The 24,024-nt window shown below is 34.4% G+C and overlaps 1 protein-coding gene across 2 annotated transcripts in view; it reads right to left on the reverse strand.

Annotated features, from left to right (window-relative positions):
- The window catches only part of LOC115441557 (guanylate cyclase 32E), a 74,969-nt gene that overhangs the window by 14,510 nt on the left and 36,435 nt on the right, over positions 1–24,024 (reverse strand). For both annotated transcript variants that reach the window (XR_005112254.1, XM_037437990.1), the window contains 6 exons: positions 23,876–23,960; positions 9,785–9,937; positions 9,108–9,245; positions 7,576–7,845; positions 1,907–2,044; positions 356–653 (listed from right to left, as the gene is read on the reverse strand). Coding sequence is in view for 1 of the 2 variants with exons in the window: in XM_037437990.1 (XP_037293887.1) it covers positions 356–653; positions 1,907–2,044; positions 7,576–7,845; positions 9,108–9,245; positions 9,785–9,937; positions 23,876–23,960 (1,082 nt within the window). In the remaining variant the exon portion in view is untranslated. The remainder of the gene's footprint in view (positions 1–355; positions 654–1,906; positions 2,045–7,575; positions 7,846–9,107; positions 9,246–9,784; positions 9,938–23,875; positions 23,961–24,024) is intronic.

Genomic DNA, 24,024 nt, shown 5'->3' on the forward strand with positions numbered 1-24,024 from the left:
ATTTCTTAAGTTAGTTATTTTAACTCTGTTATTATTTATGAGCCGGCATCTTATGACAGGAAAAACAAGTTAGGATTCTAAAGAACAATGAATCAGTTTTATAGGTCTTGTTGTTTTTACTATTTCTTGAAATAAAAAGGCAAATATAACTTGAATATGTTAGTAGATAAAAATATCTTATTTTACGATAACAATATAGTATTTCTTTTTGCTAACAAACTAAACAACATTAAAAATAGGTATTTAAGTATCAGATAAAAAAGGCTTGCAAGGAATTAGTTTTCGTCGCATTCCATATGATATTTCAGTCGATGCAATAAAACTTAGCTGATTCAATGAAAAATGAAATACTTACTTTTTAATGTATGTAATCCGTAATCAGCGATCTGCAGGACCCAGCGACTATCCACCAGACAGTTGCTAGACGTCAGATTCCCATGCGAGACCAACGTGGAATCGTGTAAGTAAATCAAGCCTCGGAGCAAGTCGGCCACGAGGCTTGCCACGAACATATCATCCAAGTGCAGATCACGGTCTGCCAACACCCTAGCCAGCGATCCTCGAGAGCAGTAAGCCGATACGATACACGCGGAGCCAGCCTCCACGCACACGCCCACGAAAGCCACTAGATTCTCATGACGAAGCTCCCGAATCTATGAATAAAAACAATGGCTTATATTATTATGTTTTGACACACACATACTTTTTATGCGCCTTTTATCACAAAAGCGGGTAGGTAGGGTGACAGGGCGCAACTAGTGCACCCACTTTTCACCGTATAATTTTCGTCCTATAATGCCCCTAATAGGCGGCGAGCTGTAGGCAATACGCCTTAACTCTATGGTCTGCATATTTCACATGTAATTAGGATTGGGTTGGAGTTTTAGGTATTGAACATATAATATTATTTCTTTCATTTTTTCAATCCGATTCCAAATATAAATACGACGTTAATACAATATTTTGTTTCATACAAAATACTATTATTTGATCGCTTTATTCGGCGCTTTTGTATTTATCGGTTGACTGCTCAATCGTTTGAGTAGACGTTTGTTGATATTTTTGAATTATAGGTATATGAAATTAGACTTTTTTCGCCATTGGAGTTGTCATTCCATAACATTACAAAGAACTAATTCGTTAATTAAAAAGTATGCGCGATAATAAGACAAATGAGTACTTACAAGCTGTTGAAAGTCAATCATTTGCCATTAAGAAGTATAATTATTCGTCGCCATCACTATGTTTCTAAGTCTTAATTGTTTTTTTTATTATCTATCGATGTTTTATGATGAATATCGAATATCGATCTTATAATATGAATATATTATATTCGCCATTATGATAAAAAAATCAATTTTGACGCTTTATAACAGGACCACATGAAATAGGTTAATCTGTTAAAATGTAAAGAGGCACCCCTTTTTAGCGAGTTGGATTTAGCATAAGTAGATTTTATAGAGCAGTGTACAATTCTATATTACTATATAGCATAAAAATGACGGAGCATAGTCTGTCCATATAGATGAAGGGGTGAGGAGAACTAGTATAATATACTAATCTTTTCACACTATCACAAGGTATAGTCGACGATTGACGGCGCACTAGTTTAAAATGTTTTGTTAACTTGACACCGGCACTTGACTCCTGAGCAGTCGCTGTTGCTGGTACCTATTTTAGAAACTATAAACGACGTTACTTTAGAGGCCACAAGCGCATGATTAAGGGATTAATCTTTATCCATTTTTATTAATAAGTAGGTAGTTTTATTCCTTTACAAAAGACGTAGATGTAACATGGTAGGTATTTCAGAAGTACCCTTTGAAATTTATTGTCTTTTTGTCAAAGGTTTTTATAATAGACGCTAAATCTATTTTACTGTGAAGTTTAAAAAATACAATAATACCTGTTTCAACTCCTTTTTGATGTTTCTTGTGATATCAATACTCTTCTTTTGCAAGCTTTTGATTGCGACGATGCTGCCCTTGTACAAAGCTATTGTGGTGTGTGCCCGACGCGTCTCCATTTCTTGTGGTAAACCAATCTACAAAAAAAGAATATTATAAGATCTTTTAGTGTAGTCTCGGTAGCGTAGTTCTATTGGGTGCGCGATACGCCCACTATTCCTCTGAAATCTCAGTTGTAATTCCCGGATTGGGCAAAGCGTTTCGAATTTATACCCTATATGGCGATAGCGTTCCAATATGCATTAAAACGAGTCCCTTTTAAAATCATATTTTTTGAATTACGACCCAATGTATGGAGTTTATATATTTATAGTCCTTGGAGCATTAAATCAACAGTACTTTTTATTACTTGTAAAATATTTGGCAAAGTTGTTGTTCCAATTAATATTTATTGAGAATTTATTTATTGAGAAAATTACCCGACATCAAAGACATTATAAACAAATGTGTATTTCAGAGAATTTCATAAATAAGAGCTGCGGATAGAATTCCAGCTGAATATAATTAAGAAAAACAGAAAATTATATACTGGTTATATATTTATTTCACTTTACTGAATATATTAGATATTAAAAGTTTCATTTTTTATCAGCAGATATGGTATTATACTGTAGTGACACTATTTTTGTTTAGGGTTTATCTTAATATCGAAATTCAGGCCGTTGATCAATTTACCTTTGCAAATTATATCATAAAATATGGTTATAATACTATACTATAAATAACTTAGTACTATGCTGTATTCTGCGGTACAACTGAAGGACGTATCTTATAATAATAATCCTATTCTAATTTTGCCTAAAAATAAGCTTTCGAAGCGACGTACATACGTGTCTCTCATGATTACCAACGATTCGATACTTACATATAAGTTAAAGTGAAAATACTGTTACATATTTTTGTCCTGTGGTATAAAATATTATATGGTGCTAGATGGAGTGATACACGCGAAATGGTTGGCAGCAGTTGAAGCAGAGCCGAAGACCGGGCTCCATGGCAGATTTTGGGATAGGCCTACGTCAAGCAGTAGACTTACAGGAGGCTGATAATGTTGATGATCATAAGGAACCACAAGAAATCTGATAGTATCATTGCTTTTCTTGAAAGTGGTTTTATTATGGATTTCTGATCACCAGCTCAAGTACACTAATATTTAATATCGTTAACTTTCACTGAGATAAAAAATTACATTTCGCGGTCTTGATCCACATAATGTTAACAAGTTCAAAAGATTTTTGTTTGTTTACACTACAAACAGTAGTCAGATTGGATTGTTACGTCACATTATCTGTCGCTTTGAAAGGTACGACGTCAAAAATAGATAAAAATAGTAACTTAACAAAATTTTTATTACAATAACATATATTCAAAAAAACATAACCATACAATAATCTTCCCTATGTTCTATATGATATTTTACACTTACATATATCAATATAAGCGAGTATATTGAAGCAATTTTGTGCCAATGTCGGTATATTTTACTGAAAGATGTTTCTTAATATTTTATTTAAAATAATAAGTTACTCTGTAGCAGGAATATTTAAAAAACTTTAATTACAGAAAAGCACCCCCGGGACCATACAGTAGACACCCATAAAATAATGAAATGGGGAATTAATTAAACAACTTTATACGGCATTTATAATACAATTATAAAGTAGGTACCCTGGTTTCACCTCTGCCTACCCCTTCGAGGATAAACGCGTGATGTGTATTCGTATTTTGTACGACTTTTTAATTACAATAATCCCGCCAAGCAAAAACATAATTTTAAGAATACTGTAATATCAATATCACAAGGTAGGTTGATTCTTTTAATAGTGCCAAATTGTAGTAATTTTTATACAATCGCAGTACTACAAAATAATTCATATATAAATCTCACAATGCTCAAACTACAATGGCATAAAATATCACATATTCCTTAAACCGGAATACTACGATAATGTATTTTATTACACATGTTTTATTATATATTGTAGCAAAGGCTACTACGTAGACGGTACTACGCCGTAGACAACTGGCATGTTAAACAGGTACGATTTATAATTTAAGCATTAAGCAGGCAATCGAAAACGTAGGACTTTATAAAAGACGGCTCAAAATCAAATTGAAGCTAAAATCTTAAACATTTTACCGTAGCTATATCGAGACGTACTCATATTACGTGAGAACAATTTAAAGGTAGAAGAGAATGGAACACGTGCGTTGATGGTTAGGTATAATAGAGCTAGTTCAATCACTAGCGAGATAGAAATCTCTTCAATTAGCGAAAAGCGATGGTCTGCATACGACGTAAGGTAAATAGATTCACCTGAATCGAAAAATAACACAAATATAGGCTGTCGAAAACGAATATTATAAAAAAATATTTTTTCTCGGAGCACAGCAAAGTACATACAAAAGTTCATACACCTTCCACGCTCTTATTTTGTTTTATCTTTTCTTCAACAGCGCAAGTTCGGCGGCATTTAAGTAAGCTGCTCATCAAATAAATTAATTATAAAGTTACTATTGAGTACTTTCTATATACATTGGTCTACTACCATAAATGATGGTTACCATTTATTGCAACAATGGGAAACTCTTGAAGGTAGATACAAAAACACCCTCAACAGGATTGATATTTCATTCCCCAGAAAAGTATAAAAGCTGTCGAGTGACAGCTAAATTGTTATTCAATAAACAGTTGTCATAGAGTGAAGACGTTTGCTTTCACCGCCTTATCCCAACAGAAACATTTTATACATCACAAAAATAATAAACAAGCTCTTAGGCAATGATGGCAAATCCACCATAGTTAAAGTAATAATAAGGATTGAAATACTATATCAGAGCTTCAATGAGAATATTTATGTCTGGTTTTCGGAAATTAGCTCGCACGACTCCCCTATGGAAAGACGAGAATTATTATGTTGGTTATAAATGACCTAGCCAAAATGTAATAGCTTTTAATCTCCTTTATTTTAAGAAGAATTAATTATATCTAATTAAGCTGTATTAGAGTAAAATTGTTCGATCATATTCTAGAACAATTAGAATTTAAGCATGTCGTATTAGTAAAACAAATGAATAGATTTAGATTGTTCGCTGAAGTGAAATAATTGGAAAGTGGAAGCAAATATTTGCGTGGTAAGTTCAATATCAAAGACTAATTAGTGAAAACTGTGATAACAAAGATGTTGACGACAATATGAAGAAGAGTCTGCTATCTCCGTGTTGTGTAACATTTACATCTATTTACAATGTTCTGATTGTTTACAGGCTCACACAGAAAAAATACTAATATTATTTCATTTGCATTTATAGTTGACTACGAAATACACAAATTTTCACAGCGATAGTTTATACATAACTATAAGAATAAACATAGGTATATTTTTTTCTAACATGATTCTGCATGAGCATTCTAGATATAGCTGTCTATTTAATAGACGCCTTTATCTAAGACATGCATATAATGTCACTCTTTTGTCGGCGTAAACAGCATGGGACAGATGGTAATTTGACATAAAAAGTTAGGAATTTTAAAAAGAACCAAACGTATAGAAGACATTTTACAAATACCCTCAGGAGAAATCGTCGTAGTCATAACAATTTTGTTGAAACAACGTATTATTGTACTGAATTGAATTAAATGAAACATTAGTAAGAATGGAATAAGTAATAAGAATTTATACTTGCCAAACAAGTTAAGTTTCTTTCATTGGTTCAGTGAATTATACAATTTTATCAAACGAATATAAAACAAAAATAGATTATACAAATTTAATAATGACTGTCAAAAACAAACACACGTCACGTCGTCTGAAGGTGTAGGCAAAGGTACAACCAGGGCACCTACTTTTCGCCATGTATTTTCCGTCCTTTGATGTGATAGGAGGCGAGCCTATCACCATATCTGGCACAAAATTTCGTTTCCATACTGAGGAGAAAAAGCCAACACCACTTTGCCCACTGGGACCTATGAGCGCTGTCGTTCTGCACACGCAATACAACTACGCGACCGAAGCAATTATAATGGATGCCGCATAAAGCAAACCTGGTTATTACTTTAAGACTTTAGTCCCAGCGAAGCGGTAATGTGGAACGAAAACATGTTTCAACTTGTTTATACTAAAAGCGAGAATACGTGACGGGAATGTAATATGATTTTACGTTTACATAGAGAGCCAAGGGAGAGAATGATGTTGGGTATAGATCGTAAACTCTTCCCCATATGGGCCAAGATAATATGTTATAAATCACGGTATTTATAATATATTTTCAAAGGTATAATAAGAAAAGCGTCTGAATATGTATACAAGAGTTTGTACGTAAACACGTTCGTCTTGGCTCTGAACTTAATTTATTTCCATGCCAGAAAGAATTACTTATAAAATCCTGTAATATTAAATAGCTAATATTATGTTATGAAATAATCGGTTTAAAGACTTGACATAAACCGGTAGTAATTGTTGACTAGAAAATTTATTTTTTCTATTTTTACACTTAATAACGTACCATAGGAATCTCAAATTGTAAACAGTTAATATTACCAACATGACGAAATAATCGTTGGTAAAGCTAAAACTAAAACATGGTGAATATGGAAAACAGAGGTACCCAATTTCATCCTTCATAAAACAATTGGCAAAACACAACTCAATTTTACAAATAATTTAACTTTCAAGTACGCCATAGCATATACATGCGAATATAAAATTACGTTGCCTGGAAAATCCCGCCATCGCCTATCTCTGTAATGTTGTGACCCTCATTAACATAAAACAAGTAAACAACAAAATTTATACAAGACTTTTAATAAATATTAGACGATTTGATGCGTAGTTGAATATTAAAATTGCTTTTCAGCACGTTTTGTTACTTTATCTTTTCAGATAGAATATTGTCTTAACACTTAACACTGTTGTTTGCGAATGGCATTGAACTCACGCGTTCATCAAATATTTGGACAATTAAGAATAAAAACAACGTGTTCTGTATAAATTTGAATTATATCATTAAATAGGAGTAGTCCTTGAAAAAAATGCTTGTTAAGGTACAAGTGGCGAAGGACGAAATTTTCCGAAAGCGAACCCAACACAACATATACATACTAATATGCATAAATCGTTCTAATGATAATTAGATTTTACATAAATTACGAAAGGTAACCCGGCAGAAATCGGCCACTGTAAGGTTAAAGGTACCACTTTTCTTTCATATAATCTAAGTTCTATTTTTTTGTCTTTAATTAAGGCCAATATGAGGACGACGTATTTAATTCGCTTTGATGATGAAAAGCATTTTCACCGTGAACATTTGCGTATAAAATTATACATTCCCGACTGTATTATTTTATGCACGTGTTAATTGCATCTTTAACGCGTCGTCAGCGCATACAAAACACGCCGTCTGCATATGCATATAAGAATACACGAAACAGACTCATAAAAAAATATGTATGGGAACAATCTGAAGGTATACTTATTCTTTAAAAAAACAAAATAATTTTCCAAATCGATTCATAAATGACCAAGTGACATATCAAATAAACGTCGAATAGATAACCTCCTCCTATTAATCTCTATAGCAATAGCCGGTTAATTATTATATAACGTACCTTATCACAGTTGATTCCGTTCAACGCTGTTATGAATGTCAAATCTTTAGCCTCGATCCTCCATAATACTGACGCCAGTTTTTGCTCGTATCTATAGTGCCGGACCAGAAGAGCCACAGCGAGTATGGCCGCAGCGGTAACTGCGCAAATGGCGGACAGTACTCCAGGATCATGTGGTAAGGAACACTTTACCCCGTCGAAACCGCACGCAGGCTCGGCGGCTGGAGGTTTCCCTCCTATCCAGGATATAGTGTTGGCGCCAATTAATTCCTGTGGACAATTTCCTTTTAAATATGGAATCAGTTATGGAAACTATATTATTTTCGTGTTATTAAACAAAATCCATCGATATGGTAAAATCGGTAAAATTTACTCTCAATTATATTATTTATTAAAAAATTAACCTCCTCGATTCATTAAGAAAATATAAAGGCCTTGAAAAATTATATGTAGATTTATACCTAAATTTTAACGTTTTATCCCGAAGCTACGAAATGTAAAGACGCACATTAATCTCACTTAATAAGGCTTACAATCTTAAGACGCAATTCAGAATAATATTAAGAATCGTTATCTACGCCTAGATTTAAATACTAGTACAGGTTCAAAATAAAACTCTCAGTCATTGAGAGAGAGACTCAGGTATGCATACCTTCTTAAATTAATCTGTTATTAAGGCTTTAGCCATGCCCTTACAAATTGCAGGAGTAGGTAGTGAATTAGATTACCGGAGATCCCAAATGTCCTTCTTTATTTCCTTTAAAATCGCGGTACGTAGGCAACTCTCGCATTGTGGATATTTATCTTAAGGGATCCCAAACAATCAGGTGTCCTACCTTGCACGATTTTCCTTTGCCTACAGACGCTGCGTGAATTGTTATTCGCTATTACTCCTATTTATGTGAAATAGTTAATTAAATTATTAGAAAAGTATAAAATGGAAAATTTAACACTGGCTACGTTACAGTCTATGGTTCTTAAGTTTGTCACCGGATGCGATGTCGTGTGTTACTTTTCCCTATGCATCGGTGTTCTTGTCGATGTAGTACATGTGCATAATTAAATTAAAGTTTGCTGATTTAATAAGCATACAGTTCTACTTTATTCAAATGTGGAATAACCAAACATAAATGATATAACATATTATTTAAATGATATTAATAGATATAGTAGTAATAAGTAGTGATGAACCAAAATATACTATCTCTGTTCAAAATTATATCACCATTTTTTGTAATGAGAATGGCTTTTCACGTTGTAAAAACCCTAAGCAACACCTAGTCTTTTTTTCTATAATAAGAACTAAATTTGCTATCCTTTATTTTTTTTTATCGTCTGTGTTTTCTTCCTTAAGAAAGCCTATGTTCATCAGTGGACTTTTTAACGCTGAAGATGATGATGGTGATAAAATGTCTGATCGTAAAAACTTGATCAAATCGTTTCCCCACCATGCTTGTAAATCTATATTTCTTTGAGCCCACATTGGAGTAAGTTACCTCTACCTATTAAATTCTACTTGAATATTGACTCACTGGTAGCAAATCAGTGGAATTAAGATATCTGAACGTGGCGACTGGCGCGGCGCTCCATCCACTAGGTGTGTGAGAGTCCGTCACTAAACCTATGACGGTGAAGTTACCCTCGGCGTCTCCAGCGGTGTCCATATTGACCTAGGATAATAAATATGTTACATGTTTAAAGAGAGCATATTATTGTGTCACGAAAACAAAACATTACGAAGTTATATGCCGTTAAGAAAAGGCCGAAAGTGTTTCTAAGGTAATTAGATGTATCCTAATAATAATTATTCTAAGAATTTGACGTTAAATAATACAATGACGGTAACTAGAGTTATATTTCCTCATAAACGTGAAATTTTTACTGGCTCTCTGTGAAATGCTTTTTAAAGCTGAGTTCTTATAAATCTGTTTAAATAAAAATAAAGAATCTAATCAGCCCATATTCATCCATTGCAGGATATAGGATACTGTCCGTGTAATTGCCGACATACCTCGTGATGTCATTAGACTATTGCACCTAGTGGCCTGCCTTTAAACTTATAAACGTTTCTCGGGTACTATTCGGTAATTTCTTTAGCCCTTCTGTCCCCATTCCGTCTAACTTGGTGTTCTACCCATTTCTACTTGAGCTTGACGATGTGTGAAACTTTGAGATTCGACGCGACGTTGAATATTTTAATAATACTTACGTCAAATCCCTGCACAGATCTGTAAGTGGTTGGTCTTAGTAGCTTTATAAGTGTGGCGCCATCAGTAGGCGGCAGTCCGGCCCGCATAGCAGCCGTGGCCGCACGAGCCCACAGAATAACAGCGTCGTATAAATGCGCTGCTTCTATTGGTACCTGAGGATTAGATCTAGAATTATTATTTTGTTATTCCATATACAATCAATTGATACTCTTTTTGAACGACACACCACTTAACATCAGGTGCAGGGTACAGTCGTTTGACGTACCCACTGCCTGATATAAAGTCCTGCAAAATTCCAATGTTTACAATAATTCAAGCATTACTGCTAACCACCTTAACTTTATATTCGTTAATACTTATTGTGCGTTGTGTAATATTCTTTATTCAATAAAAAGGTGAAGGTTGACTCATGGTTGGCTGTTTGGTTGGTATTCCAAAATATTATAATTATTAACAAATTCTTTCCTTAAATGCCTATGGTTAAATACTAAGGTCAAACCCCTTTCATCCTCCTGATATTACTCTCCCATTATAGGTAAAGAAATCACAATTGTACAAATTGTATGAGTACAAAGTCGAATCATTAAGTAACCGGTTTCCTACTCGATTTGTCCCCATCTTACATAAATACACTTATACTCTTGTTTTAGCGTTAAGAGGTGGTTAAAAATTGCTTAAATAGCTGTCAAAAAACGGTTTTGACACAGCTGATCGACTAAATTTGTAGTTAGCATAGCTTTGTGTAATTTTTGTAAGTAACGCTGTATGTGACTTAAATAATGTCAGTCGTACATTTTTGATGAGATAATAATTTAAGTATATCTAAGCCATACATGATTTGCAGCATTTGTCTACAGATGGACCATGAAGCGATTTACGTAAACTACTCACGTACAATATACCCTATATTCTTTGGCCTTCTGAATCCTTTGCAGCAAATATTGTCGAATAATAAATGGTATAGCTTATACTAAGCCTAGGACGCGTTCGGGTAGTTACAGCACACATTTTAGATGGTTGCCACGGTACGATGTCTTTAATATAAGTTAATGGATAAAAAAAATACCAGAATATTTGTAACAGTATAGTTATTTGGCGTCTGGGACGTAATCTTTACTAAAGTGTGTCCATTTGTTTAGAAAGAAAGGAAGAAAATTATATTAGGAAAAGCATTAGGCACAGTTACAAATATATGTATATAATGAAAGATAATAATATTTATATGTATGTAGCAGTTTACTGTTTACTAAGTTGGCTAGGATAAGTAGGCGACTTTTAAGAATAATTTTACACTACGGCGTACTGGTGTACGCCGCATAACGCTGATTTCCAGTGGTCACCTGACATATAGACTTTTTTATGAAGAATATTAATATTGCATTTATCGATATAAAATATATTAAAAGAACTCTAAAAAACATCTTAACATTTATAGTATTAGTAAAAAGTAAAAAAGATTTTAGCGTTAGGTATTCATTTCTTATATAGAAGTAAACTAGATAGTTCGTAAGCACTTTGACCTATTGCTAAACAAATCAATTTAGTTGAAACAACTATAAATTCATCAACTATCAATAAGCATATTATACTTACAAACTACACTCCGGATATCGCGGCGTTTAGTAATTTGCGGATATTGCGAGTGACATTTAAACTCAAACCACAACTTATTGCAACCGCCACGGCTCTTGTAAATAAAATGAGAATGGCCAAGTCAGTCCACTTATTTAACACTAATGCAAAATTAGTTCATAAATTTGTTTACATGTATTTCATTTTTGCCATGCTTATTATTGTAATCAAATCTAACAGCTCCTGTGATAGGACTTTTCTTTTAATTTTTATACGTGCTTGCTTTACAACTGGCTTATCTAGTTTTTACTATGCAGGTAAGTGGACAATTAATATTTCCAACTCCTCCCTAACTTTCTATTTGATTAATTTTGTAGCGGGATAATGACAAATTAGTGTTCCCTGAGACTCGCCGAGCTTCACCGCTCGGTGACATAAAATGCGTGCCACTGCTTACAGGAGTTGTAATGGTGGGTGTGAGGGAGGGAAAGTCTATAATTAAGTACTTCATTTTGTATACGGTAGCGAAATTGTAAGTCAAGATAACGACAAAGACAAATCACAGACATTTTTATCTACTTTATCAAGACTACCAAAAAACTCGTTGATAAAAATTGTATTAACGGTTTATTTATTTAATTATTGTATACGATACTAAAATTGTATAAGTCATCAAAATCATACTAATACCATAGATAGGTAATCCTTATAGCAATACTAATAGCAACTAATACATATTCATTGTCAAGAATCAGTTGATGCATGCGGAAAGTCGAATTCAGACCACTCCGTCCTAATCATCCGCACTGCGCTACTCTGGATCTTCAGTATTCAGGGAATCAAAGAGATTTCGGATAACATAATTTAAATCGCTTTATTTTTACAGTCTGTAAATGTTAATGTTTAAGTTATATTATGCCTATAATCTCAATGATCGATATGAATTACAAATGATCACCTATTTTTTTTTCGTATGTTGACATTTCATATGTTGACGTTCGAAAACCAATAAACTGACCTTACTACAGTCTACATATTTACAGACGACATACAAAACTCAAAATAAAGCCCCTAAAAATACACCTTCCAATATTTTCTAATTGATATTCAAAGATAGTATTTGTAGCCCATTCTTATAATGTTGTAGTGCCACTAACGAGGTTAAAGTCCATTAAAATCTCACAACAACCAGCTTAAGTAGAGACCAAAATATTACACAAAGGAGAAATGCGTTGTTCTGCAACAATTACTGATTGTTTTATACCGAAATAATATTTTAAATTTTGAATGATAATTGTCGAAACGTGCCTCTGTAATCCATATACGTTGCATGGGCTATGAAAAGATTATAACAATACAATTTATAATTTAAAATTCAGTTCAACCAGCATCAGTTTTACATAAAAAGTTGTTTCATTTATCTTCTTTCTTGAATATTCCTACATTGATATTAAAAGCATAACATCTTAATGTTCAGCTAAGGCATTTTAATGGCTCTCCCGTTTGGATGCCTGAACAATTAAAGCGTCGCTTTTCTGCGTAAGCCACAATGCATGGTGTCGCGGCGACCAATCAGAGGATATTTCCCGATCATAAGAAGCGGCCTGAGAAATGGGATGCCAAGCTCTGCTACTTTCTACGCGACACGAGAAAGCATTCAGTTTTGGAAAGAGATCGACCTCAAGGAGCAATAATGGTGGAAACCAAGCGTATCCTCGTAGGGCGAACTTAGGGGAGTGGTATCGCAGGCTGGAGAGCTCAATACCGGTTTTCTTATCATCGCAGGAGTGCATCCTGTCCTCTCCCAGCGGCCGGACCGGCCATGGTGCGGCGACATTCCGGTTGATATATATATGCGTAAACATCATGGATGCTTTGAATAGGAGGTCCTGGATAACCATTGTGCTCCTAACTGTCCCGTGTGTACCATACAGGCCCAACGCGGAATTTTAGTTGGTATGACGGTGTGGAATGTATCATACCTACCTATAGTTATTGACTTTGTCCAGCGTGAAGGTCGATCGGATGTTACCATTCCCAAAAAATCAATCGCTGGGTCATGAGGCCGGTGAACCCAACATAACCGGCCGCCTTTCCCTATGGGCCGGGCGGTATCTATAATCTCATTTTCGTCGCGAAAAATGGTTAGTGGCTCTGGAGAATTATTCAATATTGCTGTTTCAATATTATCCCATAATGTTTTCGGATTTTGTTACAAATTACTGTGATTTTTACTTTGTAGGTATTATATATTCATTTAGTCGCCAAATATTTCAACAAAGAATTAAACCAAAATATTATCTCACCTTGCGGACAGCACTAGAAACAATACGATTATTATTTCATTTTTGACAAAATTAGAAAAATTATAATGCTTAATCATTGATCAACACCCAGATTTTTTTATTTAATTAAGCTGTAAACGGCGGGGTAGTGATCTGGAAACGTTTACAATTAGAAGAACGCCTTGCTAAACTACTCCTACATTGTGTCGGCGCAAGACACTTTTAGGACATATTTCAGAAAAGTTTTGACTTAGCCTATGCCGACTCCACATCAGTCTCTTCACGGGATCCCGTTTTGGTCAAATCTTATTTGAAAATCCCATATAAGGCATAGCCCAACGTGGGATGACAATTCAGGACCTCCTAACCCAATAACAAACCGTGGTGGAGTGACGCAACTGCCTGAACCCTGTCAGTGGTAGATGAGATGCATGCCTAGCAGTAGGACAGCATCTTATGTACAAAAATTACCAATAAATAAATTGAAAACACGTTCATTACCTACTCAGGATGAATTGTTACAACGGCGCAGTGTTAAAAATCTCATTATTTTAATATTGTAACAAAGTTTTCCCATCCATGCAAATTGACAAGCTACATAATAAAAGAGGATACATTGAAAGGGGAGAGCTGACTTTATTTCCATGTATCGTACAGTTAACACGTGCTACGTGACGTGACATTAACCGTCGCGTTTGACCTATTTACTACCGAATAATAACATGATTTATGTTCGTAAATTGGTTAACTAGTGTTATAAATTTGTCATATTAGAATAGATATTAGCACACACTTAATTCAAATAATAACCTTACGTACAAAATGCAGTAACGAGAACTTCAGATCCCAAATGGAGTGTAGATCTCTGGTTTGCAAACCAATATTTGTTCTGAAGTGATCCGAACGGAAGCAAACAACTCTGGATACACTGAAGGTTTTGGTACTGATTTATTACAAACATCGAACTTGCTAAATTATTCGTTGCATGCAGCACGTGCAAGAGGAAATTGAAACAAAAGACAATCAAATATAACAATGCGTATGCTATATCGACCTTAAATCATAGATTTAGATCTAATTAATGGCATTATACCTTTATACAAGTTTTAAAAATGTAAACAACAACTATATAATCTGAAAAAAGATATTTGAGTCTTTTAAATGGCCCAAAACCCAAGTCAATTATCCATCCATCGTCACAGCCGTAGATACAATATTAATTAATGTAACAAACATCCTTAGTGTACCTACTCTTCGTTATTTTTAAAAATATTCTAGTAAAAAATAATGATATCATATTTCACGGGCAAGGAGTATATTGTTCTAATTCAGCCCACTTACTGATGTGACTGTCACATAAATAACGGGACTTTTCGTAAACCACAGTAGTTGGCGTTGAAATTATCTTCTGAGGACAAGTTATATCTGGGAAATATAAATTGGAAGCGATAAACATGATATTCAAACGTATCAACTTTGTTCGCTATTCTTGTTTATCAAAACAAACTCGTAAAATTTAAAGAGAATTATATCTTTTTATTTATTTTTCACAAATATTTCTTTGCAATAAAATAAACAAAACAGTCCAACTTCTCCGTAAAAAAGATTTCATCCTACGATTGTCTGGAAGAGATCGCTCTTAGCAATAAGACCGTCTATTGTTGCACTAGCTATAGTTAAATGTGTGTTTTTTTCTTTTACTTATGTAGTGTTCAATAAATATCTTTCTCTCTATTTAAATCATATTTGCAATAAATAAAACTAGTTAAGGAGAATTCAAAAGTTCGACAGTTTATACTTAATTTTATCAATAAAATTTAAGTACTGAATAGGTTTGTTTTGAACAAACGTCCTTGATGTAATATTTGTTTTCGTACTATTAAATAAATTCATATTGGGCTACGTGTTTCAAATAAATTGGCAGTGAGTAAGATTTCTATAAATTTGATTAATGGACCAATACCGACTCTACTGACAGAACTAAAAACACTTTTTCCTTTTTAAATATAACCGAACACAAAGGCCATTACGAACATTAAAACAATGCTACACAACTATTATACAATATATTTCCTAACACTTTAAAATAATTAACTTTTCTTCGAGTTAAAATACTACTTCTACAAATGAATGGAAATCAATAATACATATGTACTTATAATATTTACTTGTTTTTTTATTCATTGACTGCCTCGGTGGCGTAGTTGTAATTGTACACGGTACAATTAGACTGCCGCGCTGAGGTCCTGGGTTCGAATCCCGGGTCGGGCCAAAATAATTGAGACTGGGTTTTTCCATCTTAAAAATTACTCAGTCGCAGCTCGGAGTCAGGAAGTTGGCGGTGTGATAACCCCGTGCCTCGGAAAGCACGTAAAGCCGTTGGTCCTGCGCCTGATCTCTCTCCGGTAATGTCAGATTGCCGTCTCACCGAACTATGAGAGTGAAGGAACAGAGAGTGCAGCTGTGTATTGCGCATATACTTGTGCACTATAATATATCCTGCGTAGCTGGCTGATCTTCGTTGAGATTGGCCGCCGTGGTCGAAATTCGGCTAGGAGGAGGTTAATTTTTATTCATTGACCAGTTACTTAGGTATCTAAATTTCACGTAGAAACCTTGTATTCCTAGAACGAAGAGCTACGAATTTGTAAAGCACAGAAACCATACAATGCTCTGTAATTTCATTGACCTAATTAATATAATTTCGTTTGTATTAACTATAAATATGTAATACTCAAAAATTATACCTTCTGACTAATGAGTACTAAACAACAATTACTTTTGAGTAGGGATTTAGTTTATAAAAATTAATCCCTCTTAGCCGAATTTCGGCCAAGGCGGCCAATCTCAACCTCCGTTGCGATCGGCCGCCGAGGAGGAGATGTTATAGTACAGAAGTGTGTGCGCAATAAACATGTGCACTCTCTGTTCATTTCACTCTCATAGTCCGATGAGACGGCAATTCAGGCGATGAGATATCAAGCGCACGACCAATGGCCTTACGTGTTTTTAGACGCACTAAGTAAGTATTAAAATAGAAAAACCCAGTTAATTAAAAAATATATTAGCCCGACTTGGGACGTCAGCACGATTGTCGTACTCGTACCGCGACCCAATACAACTACGCCACTGAAGCAATCAAGGAAATTTATTTAATAAACGCTCAGCCAAGATAATGAGCCACAATATTCACGATACGACCTATTTAATTATAAAATTCCTTTAAAAGCGCACAAGTACTCGTACATGAGTACCTATTGTGTAAGGTATCGATTTCACATTGTATAATAATATCAGCCCTGTATTATATACTTTGCTCACTGCTGAGCACGGGCCTCCTCTACTACTGAGAGGGATTAGGCCTTAGTCCACCGCGATGGCCTAGTGCGGATTGGTAGACTTCACACACCTTTGAAATTCCTATAGAGAACTTCTCAGATGTGCAGGTCTCCTCACGATGTTTTCCTTCACCGTTAAAGCGAACGATAAATTCACATTGTGTAAATTGATAATTATTCTGGTAGCTTGCAAACATAATATTATGCTGTTTATATTTTGACTGCCTCGGTGGCGTAGTTGTAATTATACATTGTACAAGTACGGCTACCGCGCTGCGCGCTAACCCAGGACCTCAGTCCTGGGTTCGTATCCCGGGTCGGGCCAAAAATAATTGTAATTGGATTATTCCATCTTAAAAAATACTCAGTCGCAGCTCGGAGTCAGGATGTTGGCGGTGTGATACCCCCGTGCCTCGGAAAGCACGTAAAGCCGTTGGTCCTGCGCCTGATCCCTCTCCGGTCATGTCGGATCGCCGTCTCACCGAACTGTGAGAATGAAGGAACAGAGAGTGCACCTATGTATTGCGCACACACTTTTGCACTATAATATCTTCTGCGTACCTGGCTGATCTCCGTTGAGATTGGCCGCCGTGGCCGAAATTGGGCTAGGAGGAATTCATTCATTAATTATGCCGTTCCTGTAACTATTCCATTTTCTCTTAAATTGGTAGCAAATACAAAATTTAATAAGTTGAAATAAAACTATTTATGAATTGAATTATTAAATACGTTATTAACCATGAAACCGCTGCATGAAACAAACCATTCATGCGTATAAAATACAGATCATCCTCCTCAGTCACAAAAAAATCACAGCATAATATTTTTATTTAAGCTAAGGCTAAGGCCGTAGTTTTCTACCGCAGATAGTAATTTTTCCTTACCTTAAAACCGCTCAACCTACACGCCTTATGATTAAAAACCGCCTTCGGTTTCTATTAGTTGATACGCGCATTTAAAAAAAGGAGGACTTCGGGAGAACAGTTTGCTTTGTTCCTTTATTATTGGAAACAGAAACACTAAACCTCGCTAATACTGGGGCTAAACCAAGCCAGATATTTCATACAGGTTTCTTTTGTTAAAAACATAGAGATTTATGGGAAATCCTGAACAATTTTTAATTATTATAAGAAGTCAGTAACACGGGTCCTTTTTATGACGGTTCAGCCAACATTGAATAAAAATCCATGACCAGTAATCGCTATATGTGATTATTGCATGCCTACTGATTCTGTATTTTACAAACTATACGTGTTTTTATTCTGCATATCTTTTTAACTAGTTACGGTTGTTAAATCAATCGCGGGATAACACTGCCAGTCGATTCGCTTATATTGATATCCAAAGAGATTGATATCTTTGAAAATGACACGCTAAAACCACGCGCGGTTAACCGTAGTGCGGCCTAATAATGAGCCTCGGAGTAAAGAACATTTTTTGTACATGCCTTTGAAAGTAAAAATAAAATACTTATAATCGTGTCTCTGTCTCTGTGAGCTCAAGATTACAAATAACAATGTCGCACTGGGCACGTGTCGTCTCTAGGATTAAGACTGATTCGTCTTCATCACGTTGTATGTAAGTCCTGGCGGTATTTCGGTACGAGCTTGTACGTAGCTCTAGATTTCGAGCAGGTAAAGTGATATTGATGAATACCACACCGGAGTCTCAAATTCGTGCCGTCTGTGGTGATAGTGTCGCCCTTATCACATCATGGGACAGAATACACATGCCGCAAAATGGGTGCGTTAGGTGCGTCTGCAATATGCCCTGAAAGGATAAAGAGCATGAGGGCATATTGCAGATTCGATGTTCAAATGAATTTTATTGACAAAGAAGAAACTTTTCTTATAAGATTTTCTTTCACAGTAAAGCGAGCCATAATAGAGCAAGAAGCTTCGTGTTCAAAAAGCGACACATGCATCCGACACCTTCATCTTCACAAGCCGTTTTACTCCGCCTGGCTATTTCACATATTTTGTAATATGAAAATGAAAAAAATATTCTTGTTCACATTTTGTTGGAATTGTAGCATAAAAATATTATATTATACGTAAATTCAGTATAAGAAAGACATCAATCATGTTATTTCAGTACTTATTGTAAAGAAACATCTTTTTGTCTTTAATATCTACACAAATAATAAAACGTTGAGAGAAACGTAATTGAACGAGGATGACTAAAGAAGAGAACTGAACATAACAAATCAGCTATATTTAAATATATATTTATCGTTAGCGCTCTTCTCCGAAAATCATGTAGTTTATACAGGTGGATAGAGTATAATTGAGACTAAGAATATTCTTCTTTTTCACAAAGATCTGCTCCTCGGGCGAGTCCGTAACCACCAATTAGTTAATCTTAAAGAAATTACTATGAATCTTAAAAGCCAATGTATAGAATTTTATTGTCATGTCATTCAAATATCATTTTATTGTCATGTCATGTCAGTCAAATCAATTATTTTTTATGCAACTTATTTTGTGTACTTTACAGCTTTTATTGCACGACCATATCGCTGTCAAAAAATAGGACTCGGTTAGATATTTCTAAAGCAGTTTTTTTATGCTTTTTAAAACACAAATATAAATTCAAAGTTTATCAAGAGTCGATAATTTTTTTGTAGTTTCAATAAACAAGTTACAAACAACGCCGATCGTTTTCGTTCTAAAATAATATAACTTATTTTTTTTACCTTTAATGTGGAAAGATACCATCAATTTTAAAAAGGTCTAGTTATAAGATGAATAGAATAACCCGGCTGGCGTCTACTTGTGAGGTACTTATTCAATCAAGATTCAAGACGGGTTTAAAAAATCATATTATCCAATTTTTTTATCCAATTGACACAGGAAGATCGTGTAGGAAATTGCATAATACAATCCATTGTATCAAAATTTCATTGTATCATTTCCTGTAATTTTATTTATTTTTGTATATTTTAAGCTTTTATGTAAGTCTAATTTGTAATAAGCTATTTGAATAAAAAAAAAAAGAAAAACATGTTTTGAAACACGAAAATATCGAAGCTAATAGGAAATAACAGAATGTGAACATAACAGTTATCAGCCATTCTAAAAAAAATCAACAAAAGAGTAAGAAATATACACAGGATAAATGGATTAGAATTTTGGTACAATAATAAAACTAGCAAGCTAGGCTTCTTTTTAACCTAAAAAATATGCAGTGGTACTATTTAGTCCAGGAAATATTTTTCTGGCGGCCGCAGTAGATAGCGAAATTCTACATGCCATATATAAGTAAATTCAAAGCCCTTACTGGAAGCAAAGTCGATATAAATAGTTCTAGTTTCGTTAACGCATCTTCATTTGGTATTCAATAGAATAATTTTAAACAGTTTTATTACATAATGGGTATTAATATTATGTAACTTCCTTCATTGAAATATATTAATGTCTAGATTTTATCTACATATTTTATTATTTTTCGGTCTCTATGAAAAAATATCAGGTTTATTTATATTATTGTATCATGAATGATAGCCGTACGTAGAATATTAAAAGTTAGAATATTAAAACAAGTACGTATAAGCTTCCGTTCGCCAATTTGTCATCTTCACTTTTAACGACCGTAACGTTACTTAATGTGACAAAGGCGTAATTCCCGTTTAAGTTTTAGAAATCCAGCCATGTGTTCTTTTAAAATTAATAAGGTAATTGAATCCTTTGACATCATGACAGTAACGGATAATTGATTGGCATTACAAGGAGACTGAAATATAACAGATTATTTATAATAAGAAATAAATATACTCGTACGTATGCAAAATGTTTTATATTTAACCGTGGGCTTGTTTATAGTATCGGATGATAGCTTAAGATGAATCGTATTGAAATGTAGTGAGACAGATAATTCGGAAAGTTCACAATGAAAAGGATGATTTTATATCGGGTAACCTTACATGAAATAAAATATTACTGATTTCCACTTATACGAAACATACTACTGGACATAATAAGACTCAAAATCTCATGCCTCAGCATGGCGAGCGCAGTGGAATATCAACAATGCATTGTAATTCAAGGTATTGGATGGTGTTTCTACTATTTATGGGCGGTCATTTCGTTTACCATCAGGCGAACGATAAGCTAATCTCGTCATTCAACGCAATAAAAAATAAGATAACATAACTTCGAAATGTAAAATGCACTTGTAATTAACTGCTATAAGGAACATTACTTTTAACAGCACCGTGCACTTAAATGCTATAAGATTCCTCTCTTCCCGAAGTATTACATGAACAATATATGTTATGCAGAAATATTTAAGATTCTGTAACATTTTAAAAAGTTGCAATGACCTATATATACTAATGTGCTGATGTTGTGTAATGTTATCTTAATATAAAATCATAAAGAACAGATCAAGATCCTCGACACACACGCACACACACACAACAAGAGACGCGCCGCACCAGGCAGGGGCTGTTGCGGACGAAAGCTAGACACTTCCCGTCAGAAAAAGTGGAAATCCATATTCCCAAGTTTCCAGGTAAGACTCATTACCGGCAAATCCCCGAAACTCGCCGCGCTTCACCGCTCGATGTCATAAAATGAGTACCAATGCCGAACCTGGCCCACAGGAGTTGCAGTAGTGGCGAGGCGCTCCTCGGATGGGAAGCAGCCGTCCCTTATACCCCGAAGATGGCCATCGCGGAGTATTTGTTGGTATTCGTGTACACAGAGTGTATATAGTGTTAGGGACTCGGCTCAGCGTTTGCCCAACGTTTTCCAACTTTCCGGACGGCGCAACGACGTTTCATAAGGCCGGTGAACTTAACATAAACATCGTTCCCAATTATGTTCTTGACATTCAAAATTTTAATATCTTCCACGTTACTTATAAATGTTGATTTACAAAAATTCTGTCAGCGCATGAAATGAAATATTATATTTTGGTCTCGAGACATATGTCCGTAAGCAATTTTAGCTTTCGAAAATCAAATATATAAATAAATATAGCAAAATTACATTAATATTTAAATCGCTATGATTCGAAGTGATAAGGCGAAGTAATTTGCTATTTTCTTTACCCGTCTATATAGAAATATAGAATTCAATTAAAAAAATTCTTACTCATTTTTCCGTAATTTATAAAGTTTGAACATGTACAAAATTACATCAAAATACGAAATTAATTTTTGAAATCTATCTCCAAAGAGGCTCTAGTGATCTTCTCAATAGAAAATCCTTTCCGTATTTGCGATGGAATTCGAATTTGTCGATGTCTTATAAAACTTTAGACGTAATTTACATTTTTATCCAAGAATACTTCATGTTTATTTACCCAAATTTCCCATTCACCATTTTATATAATAGACGAATATGTTGATATAAAGTAGCGAGGAGCTAATGCTTAAGATGTCGTTATATAGGACACTAGCTTTTGCCTGCGGCTCCGCCCGCATGAAAAAGTCTTTCCGGGATAAATATTTTCACGGGATAAAAAGTAGCACTCAGGAATAGGGTAGCTTCCTAGTAGGGAATAAAAATCAAAATCGTTTTAGTAGTTCCTGAGATTAGCGCCTCCAAACTAACAAACTTTTCAACAATATTAAAGAATAGATTTATATTCATGTAACATGTCAGACACAAGTCTATTCAAGTGCCCAATGTTAATATTTCCAACATTATTTCTATTAAATAAAAATGATTGCTTCGTAAATTACACCCGTAGCATGTAACAGTCAGGCCTATTGCATCAGTTTCAAGTAAATTTAACAGTTATTGTATTAAACAGCTAATATAGATTATACGGTTCCGTGGTCAATTATACACTATTTGTGTGATGATTCATATGCTCTAAATATTGATAAAACTTGTATTAACCAAAACTTTGATGTAATGAACTTGATGATACACTGGATAGATTAATGATATGACAAGCCAGCGCGCGCAGCCTTGTTGGCTGAACGTTAACTCGGCAATTGACGACTATGTATGAACTTTGCCCGTGATGGCTAAATATGAACTTTGTTGTGACATGAAATTAATTTGCCTTATATTGAAGTAATTGGGACGCATGCGTAGCGAATAAATGCTAACCTAACAAAATGTAAGGCATCGTAAATATATATAGTGCACGATTTATTACCATTTATTTAGGAGCAGGAGAGTGTGACTTTTGAATTATTTAACTACCTAGAACCTTTCCTACCAAGTTTCTTATAAATCTCTACGACTCAAAGTTTAACCTTTTACATAAATCAAATGATAATACAGATAAAAACATGTGATTTACCCGTCCGTGACATTTTGAATAAGAGTTTTTTTTTTATTTTTAATCGAGTCTCTTTAGATGTATATTTATTTTATGGTATTTATTTTTCTTCAGTGAGCCGCGTGCGGTATGTACATTTAGTAGCTCTGACCAAATACCATTTAGTCGTTTGGAAAATGCTTAACATTAACTCTTAATAAATATCCAAAATAAAAGTGAAATTGAAATGGAAAAAGTATTTTTGGGAACGTTGGAGGTAACATATTACTGGAAAATTTTAGCCTGGTATCTATATATTTTATAAAATAAAGACCTTAAAAGCTGTCTGTCTGTATGTGATCGATTTTCTAAAAATCTACTAAACAGATTTTTATGAAATTTGGTATGGAGATAGTTTAAGACCCTGGAAAGGTTATAAGCTGCCTTTTGTCCCGGAAAACTCTTTAAAACGAGCGAAACAACGAGCAAAATTTAGTTTATTATAAAAAAAACTATTTAGCACCCATCGCCACTTTTTTTCCTCTACCTTCACCTTGTCGGATTTATTAATTATAATTAAATAATTAAATTTAATAATTTATCTCTTTAATATAAAAGTAAGTTAGCATTTACATAAATTGTAAAATAGGCATTATAATATAGATTAAAGACTCACCGACGCGTCCTCAAATATTTTATGGTAGTTCGGCACGCAGAAAGGCGGCGTGGCAGAAAGCTCCCGGATCATTTGGCATAAAACCCTGTGAAAAAGCAGTTATTAACTCTATACAAATAGCCCATGTACAGTCACCTACATAAATACCG

The sequence above is a fragment of the Manduca sexta genome, chromosome 12 (genome assembly GCF_014839805.1).
Source record: "Manduca sexta isolate Smith_Timp_Sample1 chromosome 12, JHU_Msex_v1.0, whole genome shotgun sequence".
In the NCBI taxonomy this organism is placed as follows: domain Eukaryota; kingdom Metazoa; phylum Arthropoda; class Insecta; order Lepidoptera; family Sphingidae; genus Manduca; species Manduca sexta.